We start from the raw sequence: 10312 nt of genomic DNA on the forward strand, positions 1-10312 counted from the left end.
ACAAAGGATTTGTATAGCCCAAATAAACAGTTTTTGTAGGTGTTGGAGTGGGAGGGAAATTGCCTTTTCAAAAGTGGGAGGATGATTTGTAAATATATCAATAGCTTTTTGATCTCCCTTTGTTTAAATGTGTTTGCTGTTACCACTTACAAATCCAAATTAACATAGCGATGTGTAATTGCAAGGTCTCTGTTTTTAGTAACCATGTTCATTTAATAAATGATTCTCTAGAGCTTCTGTTGAACCAGGTAAGGTATGTAATATAAAATACTATATGAATGTATTTAAACCCAAACATTTTTACGGAATTACCTAACGGGTGTTTTCATGGTAGAATACAGGCTGCCCTTAGTTTGTTGCCCCATATAGATGTCAACTGTTTTAAATGAGCAACTTATGAAACAGCCTTTGTGGAAGAATTAATACAGTTTTAAAGTACTGCCTTATATTAACTAAGAAAATGTGGGTAATTGATTTAGAATGATTGCGTTTCTGTCTTCCCTTTTTATTTAAAAGATTGCTATTATCATGCAAATGAAGGGGGTGTGGTGCTTCAAACTGGCTGTGATATGTGCTTTTTTTTTTTTTCCCATTTGTTGTTGTCAATAGAAAAGATTGATCTCTGGGCTGGTGAACATAGTATCTGTCCCAGTCAGAAAAGGAAAGAGGAAATTAGCAGAGCGATTGGTGGAGAATGATATCTGTCAAAAGAAACACTTGGAGAGCACTGAGTTTAGTGATAGGTGACTGCCGGAAAAAAGGGAACTTTGAAATTTGTCAAGGTAAGGAACAGAAAAATATTTGATTTTGTAATGTGCATACCTTTTAGAAGTTATTTTTAATGACTGTACCTTGCCTTGTAAACTGTAATTAAAACAGAACTCTTTCTATTTAGCCTCCAAAGAGTTGCCTAAATCAATGGAGGTGGTGTCTTCATTTTAATATCACTGAGAAAGAGTACAGCAATGCCAATAAAATCCACCAGTGATGACTTTTCTAAAATGTTACTTAGCTTAAAAATACTTATATGTGAAATTTTTAACTGTGTGTTTTGTGGTTTTGATGACAAAGGGGCTCTTTATATGGCATGTATATGTTACTTGGCTGGGCTGTGAAAATAATGAGGTTCAGTTTCCTTGAACTGTGAATTGGAACAGCATTTGCAACCAGGCTAAGGGACAGTTGCAATCACATTGGCAAAATCGTTGTGTTTGTAATTTAGTGGAAGCCTCTGATAAACTCATTGCATTGAGAATCTGTGATAAATTTGATTGAGATGATATTGAGCATGGATATTTCTGCTTCTTGTGTGCAAACCTTTTCTGCCATTTTTGGAAAGTAAATCTACTACGACAGAACAAAATTTCTAGGTAACCTGTGACTGCCATTCCTGTCTTTATAACTACATTTTTTTCCCCTTAAAATGGTGTGTCTAGATGGCAAGAAACTACTAAACTGATGGGAAGTGCTTTACAACACTGATTTTTTCTTCCTCAGTGTTGGCCCGTTTCGCCTATGATGTAAGTTTGATAGAGCAGGATACCAAAATAAATTGAGCAGTGAGTGCTCTAGGCCATACTCTGGTTAGTTTTGAAGGCAACTTGGCCTTGATCATATCCCATGTCTCCCCACCTGAGAGACTGCTCTGTCTGTGGGGTGTGGAAGGAGATGGAGCACAGTGGAGAGAGTCAGCGGGAGGCTCTGCCCAGCTCGCTGTGGCACGGGTCTGGGGCTGAGGTTTTGCACACCAGCATGAACGTACTTTTAAAAAGTTAAATCCTATTAAATATGAATTGTTGCCCAGAGATGTTGTGGATGCCCCAATCCCTGGATGTCTTCAAGGCCAGGCTGGATGAGGCTGTGAGCAACCTGGTCTAGTGGAAGGTGCCCCTGCCCATGGCAGGGGGGTTGGAACTAGATGGTCTTTAAGGTCCCTTCCAACCCAAACCATTCTATGATTTTATGAATTTGCATTCTAATTAGTGTTCCTAGCTCTGTTTATAACAAGTAAGTGCTTCTCTGGGACCTTCCTGTATACAGGCAGCATTGGAAAAGGATGTTTCATCTTAGCAGGGTTTCTTCTTGCATTTTTATTTCACTAATTTAGCGGTGTATAGCTTCTGACTAATTTTCCTTTTTCCTACTTATAGTCTGTTTTTCAAAGTGCATGCGTACCCCGTACAGGTGGTTCTTGGTTGGTTTCTTTTGCCATATGGGTCCTCATAAAGGATTTTAAAAATAAATAAATGTAAAAGTAAAGATTTCATGCCTGAAGCATGCAGTGCTGGCATACTAATGGTAAGCTTATTGTGGTTTATTGCTGTCAGAGCACGCACAAGATAATGGAAATTTCCTACAACTTAGGAGAAAGGCATGTTTTGCAATGCTATTCATTTTTGTAGAAAGAAGATATTAATATGACTAAAATTCACTTCATCTTTATAAAGTCCAAACGATCTCGTCATACTACTGAAATATCCATAAATGGGAGGGAACAGCATGTTATCTGTCTTGTTAACCATCGGGCAGGTCAGGCTGCCTGTATCAGCTGGGTGCAGCCACATTTCTTCCTCTGTGAAGTTGCTGTGCACTAAATGATTCCCTTTCCTCTGCAGTTCTGTCAGTGTAGCCTTATACTGAAACAAACACATCCTCTCTGTAATACAACTTACAGATTTAATGATATTTTATACTTTTCACCTTGATGATGAAGATAATCCCAAACTACTTTGTAGCTCTCTATAAAAAAGGATGATCAGTGGTGGTTAGCAATTGTTAGCTCTTTGGGCATTCCCATTTGGACATTTACTTGCAGTGAGGTGGCTGGGTAGGGTACCTGCATCTGGATGTGTTTGTCACACGTTCAAAAATTTTAGTGTTAAATGGCCAAGAAGCTTCCCATTGAAATTTGGAGCTTAACTTAATGTGGACTTTGCTGTGCCAAAGAAAATTTGAATTACTCTTTGGAACCAAAATGGAATAAAAGACAAAATAAGAGGAGTTTGAGTGTCTGTTGCTTCCTTGAAGCGGTGACCTCTTGTAGCATCACTACCTGCCTATGCTTTTGTGATCCTTTTTGTGCATCCTCTTCCATCTTTTGCTACTGCAAAGTCATCTTTTCCTGGTTTCTTTTTTTTATCCTCAAAGCAATTGTTTGCTTACCTATGTCTTCTCTTAAGGAGTACAGTTGAAATAATAACACACACACACACCCACACACACCCACACACATACACCCCCCCCTTCTACCATCCAAACCGGTGCATTGCTGGCGTTGCTCTTGGTTGGAGTGTGAGAGACTCCGTGGCACACACGGGTTACTTCACCATGTCATGAGAAGGTGAAATTCGGAATACTGTGGTTTGGAGAGAATGCCTCGTGGTGAGGGAGCGTGCCTGGGTGATTGCAAAGGGAGCTGGGGCCCTGCTCCTTGCTGCCTTGCAAATAAGATGTTTTTCTCTGTAGGTCAGGTTGATTTGGACCAGTTGAGAGCAGTGGCCGATTTCTCTAGCTCACTTTCTGAGCCAGTAAGAGTATCCTGGGCAGGAATCCAGCTTTTGAAGTACAAAGAAAATAACCCGTAATCTATATAAAACGCTGGCGGATGGGGAAGGGAGGAAATTTACAGAGAATAACTGAGTTTGAGAATGTCTGTGTTAAAAGTAGAATGTAAGGGGAGTGTGCATGTACGATATTTGTATTTATTTTAATTTGAAAATACGATCTTTGAAATCTTTGAGGTCAGCAGAGGACAAGCTCTCACAATATGATATATTTATTTGTAAGGTGAAACCAAGCGCTCCAGCTGAAGTTCTTTTTTCAAAGTGTTTTTTTTTTTTTCCCCCCTGAGTTTGCAGAGGTTGGGTTGTCTCTCTTTTTTTCTTTTTTTTTTTTCCCTCTTTCCCCTCTCTTGGTAATGTACTGTGGCTCTGATAACGTTAATGGGCTTTGCCCCACATGGAGCAGCAAGTGTATTGTACCACTGCTCACTGATCCCAGGTCAGTGTGATGCGTGAAATCAATTTATTTGAATCTCTTTGCCTGTATAGGAATTTGGCAGCGTGCCAGTTGTTTTCATTTAATGTTCTTTGTGTTGAACACAGACAAGCAGGCATGCTTTTGTACTCCTCTTTCTTCTGGGCTCTTCTCTTTTCAGCCAATATTCTATTCTGTGGATTTTTCAGAAAGAAATAGTAATGTGTTACCTCTTTTTCAAAATAATTTTTGTTTAAATAGCTTTTAAAGACCGTAGAAACTAGGTCAGTCACAGATCAGCCTGTGTAAGGTTTTCACTGAGTATAGGTGGTAACACCTGCCTTTTCCCATTTCTTGAATTTGGGGGAAAGGAGAAAGAAAACCCTGGTCTATTTTTCTAGTGCCTGGTTCTATGATTTATGTCCTCTTGTAAGACAAAGACTCTTCAATAATGCTTAAATCAGAATAATTTTATTTCTAAATAAGTGAACGTCTGGCAGCTGGTTGGACAAACCAGAAATACTTTTCAGGATCTTTTTTCATTTTGAGTGATGACCTTAAAGTAAGCATTAATTTGGGAATCCTTTGCCTCATCTTTCTCTCTGTTCCTCCCCTCCCCCAGATATTTAATATTTTGAATGGCTGGCTGGAGAACAGCTACTCAAAAGTACCTATTCCTTTCTTTTTTTCCTTCCTTTTTATGAGAAAGCAGCAAGGCGTGTGGAACAGAGCAAGTAATTTAGCCCTTCTTAAATAGAAAAAAAAAGAAAAAAAGGAGTAGACAGCAGCAGATACTTCCAGGAGGATTTGTTTTAGAGCTTGGTGTCGGGAGCAGAGGACTCTGTTGATGCTCGGGGCGGTTGGTGCGGAAGTTGATATGCAGAACCGCGGAGCCGCGGCGCAGGGGTCAGACTCGTACACATCAGCCCCGTTTCCTTGTTTAATTACCTGAAGAGCAAAACATCCAGGCTGGGAGTGTGTGAAAACCCAGTATCTCGAACAGCAGTTTGCTGCTCTGACATCCTGCGACGCCAGCCCCGTCTGTCCGCAAACGTCAGGGCTGGTTCCTGACAGCGGGCTATCTCTGCCGGGCCTGGGTTCCTTCCATTCAGGAGGCATTGTGTGGAAGAGGGTTTGGTCAGGAATTTGAGGTTCCTGCCGGTTCTTCCAGCCCGGACAACCGTGTGACAGATAGGCCTGATTTTTTTCTTTTAAAGAATAATAATAATAAAAAAAATTGGCTCTTTTTAGTCTTTCCCTGGCATTGGTATAATACTGACTGAAACAAAACGTATTAACCCTTTCGCTTCCGAATTAGCAGCTTTTTGCTTTTACTTATTGTTCTTTCTCCGCTTGCTCAACCTCTTGTATTTTCTGAGGAGCAAATGCTTTCAGGTGGAGTTTGTGCTGCACAGCATAAAAACTTACGAAAATGTTAATTTTTTTTTGGTAGTGATCATTAACATAATTCTTGGCATTTTAAGTTTTTCATTTTCAGCATGCTTGGCAACATTATTTTTATTCATCCTGTGCGTTTGAACCAAGCCAGTGCTTGTCCTGGCATGGCCTGTTGAAACAGTGGTGGCAGCTATCGACTCTTCCATTCATGTGATTGCATTAGGTGTCCAGCCTGGTGTTCAGTTTTAAAATATTGGGACAGCTATAGTCCTTACTCCTCCTAGCTGCTGTTGGTTGAGGTCACTCAACAGGCTGACAGTGTGGGTGCACAAAGCAGGGTCTCTGTGCTGGCCAGGTTTGGGCCTGTAGATGGAAAGTGTTCCTTGGGATGTAAAACTCAAGGTTATAGCTGAAAGATACTGAAATGTTGACGTAGGTAAAGGTCTTGAATATTTGTTTTTTTTACTTTGAAGGATCCAAGTATGACTTGTTTGAATGATAAATGAAGAATATGACTCTTATTTGGATAATCTGAATGCTCTTGTTTATAACACACTCCTCTTCATAGTTGTACTGGCAGAACTTAAGATCACAAGGTACAAGTAGTAGGGGGAGGAAATGTAATTAATATGGCTTTGCAGCGAAAAATAAGGGTAGCATGTGACCATTGCCTTTTATTGTTGTGGGCAGAAGCTGGTCCAAGAAAGATATTTGTGGTTGTAGGAGCGAAGAAGGAAGAGCTGAAAGTTAAATGGTTTTATGCTGGAGGCTTTAGGTCCAGTCTGTAGAGTTTATGTCTGTAGTCTAGGAGTACATTTTCATATGCTAATGCTTTTGGTTACTTTGTAGGTGAAATTGAAATCATTTGACAGTAACACATATTTTCCCTGCTAGTATTCCAGTAGGATTTTGTAGTGCAGATTTAAGGGCATGCTTTTCTTCTTCTATGCAGTCGTTACCAGGTAAGCATTTTGGGGGCCCTTCATTAAGAGATGGTAGCCTTCAGTGGGCATATGCAGCTGGGAGTCAATGATACTGCAGTGGGAACAAAAGAGTCATTATGATCTATTGTGCCACTAATCCTCCATCTAAGGAGGATTTGCAGGGGATGGTGCAACAAAAGAGCTGTTATAGTGTATCAGATCGATAATCGTGATCTAATAAACTCTTAAATATGTACATAATCCTCCACCTTTAGAATCTGGCGCCCTTCTTCATTATGAACTCCTTAGGTTACTCTGGTGTACAGCAGCCTTTAAATAAAATGAATTACTTAAGATGTAGTTTTAAATCCCTTTATCCTGTCATACTGTAAAGAAGCCATAGTTTAAATAAGCATTGCTTGTATCTACGGAATGGGGGGTGTGGGAAAGAAAGGAAAGATTTATGCATTCTGGTCAGTGTTGTGTTCCTATAGGGTTTGTACATATATAGGGGTTTATATGTCTGTATGTCACTATTAATTAGTTAAACTTTTACAAGGCATAAGTTGTCACTCATTCCAGTGTTTTACATATCTCTATGTTTTTGCAGAGTTCATAATCTAATGAACTGACCATGACCTCTAGCCAACCATTGTCCAACTCAGCCAGCAGCACAGTAAAAGAAAGTTCTCCAAGGACGTGTGGTGATGACGGTAACCACACTGGCCTTCCACCCACCCATCGGATGTCTAGCCACTCTTTGAAAATGGCAGTAAATGATAGCCTTTAATCTATGGTTGCCACCTCAAAAATCCCTCAGGGATAATGGTTTTAAATCAGCATTCTGTTTGAAGAAATACTGAGGTTGGGCATCTCTGCAAGTCTTAATTGTGACAATCTTGCTTAAGGAAAGTTCTCACGGTTTTAATGGTTCCCAAGGTGGTTGGGGCTTTATTAAAACTGGCACCTTGCATTGTGCCCAAACACTTACTGCTGCTCTTTGCAGAAGTTCTCCTAGTGTGAAGTGGTGTAATTTGCTCTTGGTATCAAATTCCACTTCATAATCACCTCTGCATTCTTCTTCTGCTTCTCTTCTGAATGGCTACAACGAAGCACCATGTGGAGTACAACACAGATAAAAATGAAGTGATATTTAAAGGCCTGTGTGTCTCAAAGCTCTTCCTCGTTCCTAAAGAACAAAGATTTTGCATGTTAATTTTCCTTAGCTATGTTGGGATTCATCTGAGTTGGACTAAAATCACAAAGCTTATGTCAACACTTTGTGCTTCCAGGGAGCGTGGTGTGCGCTTCTTTGCTTGCACATTAAGTGGATCCCATTCTGGCGGAGTTTTGTAGTGGAAATCTAACTGGCATGGTGTTTGTCCCTTGTTAGAGTGCTGATTGTTGATCTTTCATTTATGTGTTAATTGTGAGTAATGTTTTATGGTAGTACTCACAGCTTTAAATTCTGGGACTTCTATCTTTCAGGGCTAGCAGAGGTGGGAGGGGATGAATGTCCCAGGCAGCAGAAGCAGAGACAAATTACGTAGTGGACTGGGGAAGGGAGGTGTGTAGCAGGGTGAGGAGGTGGCTCTGGAGTCAAGAACATAGTGTTACGTGTGATGTCAGAGAGAAGGCAAAGGGCACTGAACGGAAAAGTCATGGAAGGTCTAACTAAGGAAACATTGGAAAGAAAAAGATTTCTTTGACTGAAATCAATACCTTCCCTTGGTCACTCATAAATTATAATGCTTTTCCATCATCAAGGGTTGAATGAGCTTGTGTACTGATTCTGCTGTTTCCAGATACTGAGCTGCATTATTAGAGCAGTTCACTTGGTAATACTGCCTTGCCATTTTAGCAATAATGGGGTCTGCCAGTGGGCTGTCCTGTTATAACTGTGACAAGACTCACCCATAACCACTTTTATGTTAGGATTTCGTTCTTGTCATGTAAAAAGGTGCCCCCCTGCCTTTATGCCATTAGACCTTCTCATTGATCAAGGAAAGTTATTTCATGAGGAAGTGGCTTTTCCACCTGGCTCTCGAAAGCAAATAATTTAAATGAAGAAATAATGTTTGGCTGTCCTAGATATGCTCAAATATTTATTTACAGCCCTCATTCACTGCACTCTTGAAATTACTCAGTCGCTGATGGATGCTGTACTAAAATAAAAGGATTAATAGTAAACAGGAACGTACTCTACAATGGCACTGCTGTGATGTTACTGGCACTACCATGTATATAAACACATAACAAGGCGTGCAGTATGGCCTGCTTTCCAGCCCATTGTAGTGGAGGCAAGATTTTGCTGTCTAAGACCAAGCTTTATTTTCTAAATGCTTGTCAGTTTGTTTTACAAGCATGACACTACTGATACATTGTTGAATATATATATATATGTATCTTGACTAATATTATCCTTTAATTTCCCTTATGTATCTGATGACTGTTGTCATTTGCAAATTGGTATTGAGTCTCAGCAGCAATAGCTTTGTATCGAGGCCCCTTTAACAAAGCTTTTGTACCATTATAAATGCAGTAAATAGGTACAAATTGGTCAATATATGACAAAAGGGTGAAGAAGGGAGGTCAAGAGGTAAGAATATTTCCATATAAAACATTTTTTCCCTGTTGAAAATGGCAGCACGAGCATAAATAAAGGTTTTGTACTGCTGTGTATTTGCTCCACCTGGTGGATTTTCCTGAAAGTGTTTTTAATCCTTGCTAATGAGGGGAAGCTGTCTTTAATTAAGTATAAAACACAGTACCAAGAGTGAAGGCGAACTTTTTTTCTTTCTTTCTTTTGATTAGCAATAGCCTTGCAAAAGGCAGATTTGGGGAAAGAAAACATTAAAATTAGGTATTTCCCTTGGCCACACTCGGTCAGTACAGTAATCTCTGTGAAAGCATGGCACTCCAAATCAATTAATGATAACAGTTTACTCTTGGACTCATCTAGAGATTAGTAAATAAAAAAGTCCAAATCTTTGGCTTGTGGGGTTATCATAAGTGACAAAGGATCAGTGAAAGTGAGGATTTGGTATGCCCTTTTTCCCCACACCCACATCCCCCCCAATAATTCTTCAGACCCTCTGATGAGAAGTAGCAGTCCTATTGAAAAACACAATTCCTGTGCTGAAGTGTTACTGCTGTACATCGGCATAAAATCTGTCTGTCATTAAGCCAGCTTTGCAAACATTGTTTTCTTTGGAATTCATAAGGACTTGGTTATGCTTTGATCATCTCATTGTTCTCCTTAGGTTATTTTTTTCCTTTAGAGTGTAATGGCTCCCTAACAGAAGGTGAAGTTTAGAAAATAGTGTCTCCATATGCAAGGGATTTGGAGACCTTTTTATTGTCTTTAAAAATGTCATTCATAGTCCTCATTAGCATTTATTGTTGCAAGCGTACAAGCAGAAAATGTGAAATTGGTATGTCATGAATAGCTCCACAGAGCTCTAGAGCCCTGAAATTTTGCCTGCAGTGTGGTGTGGGGCAGGCATTGAGAGAAAGCTGGCCAGATGGCTGCCAGCACAGAGCAGAGCTGCAGGTTTTTGTCTCTGGTGCTGAGAGGAGGGAAAGTTCACTGGAGCATACGCTATCACCCCTTGCGTTTTAACAAAACTAACTCGCCATCAGTCAAAACGGGGAGGTGGTGACATTGAAACAAAAGTTTTCAATATAATGTAACAGTCCTTGTCAAATGAATAAAATATGTTTAGTTAGTGTCACAAATATTGACATGTTACAAAGAAAAATGCAAGGCTGGAGTTTACGGCTAGTGGTGGATACGCTTTCACACAAATATGCTCTCACGTTATCTTTATTATGAAAATCCTATGCATTGAAAAGACATCGATTAGAGGTCAAAACTAGGGTTAATATACTAAAGCAGGAGGAGTTTCCCTACCCGTGTTAAATGAGCAAACACTCTCACCTTCAAATCAAAAAGCAACTGATAGCTTGAAACCTTTCTTTTTTATTTTCCTTTTTTTTTTTTTTTTTTAATCTTA

The 10312-nt window shown here is 39.8% G+C and overlaps 1 protein-coding gene across 1 annotated transcript in view; it reads left to right on the plus strand.

The window, feature by feature from the left end:
• Window positions 1–694: 694 nt before the first annotated feature.
• LOC104516332 (protein CBFA2T1) overlaps window positions 695–10312 on the plus strand; it is a gene marked incomplete at its 3' end in the record, with an annotated part of 71196 nt that continues 61578 nt past the window's right edge. The window contains exon 1 of the mRNA XM_010160629.1: window positions 695–782. Coding sequence (XP_010158931.1) covers window positions 695–782 — 88 coding nt within the window. The remainder of the gene's footprint in view (window positions 783–10312) is intronic.

This window comes from Eurypyga helias, unplaced genomic scaffold (genome assembly GCF_000690775.1).
Source record: "Eurypyga helias isolate BGI_N326 unplaced genomic scaffold, ASM69077v1 scaffold7471, whole genome shotgun sequence".
Classification (NCBI taxonomy): Eukaryota; Metazoa; Chordata; class Aves; order Eurypygiformes; family Eurypygidae; genus Eurypyga; species Eurypyga helias.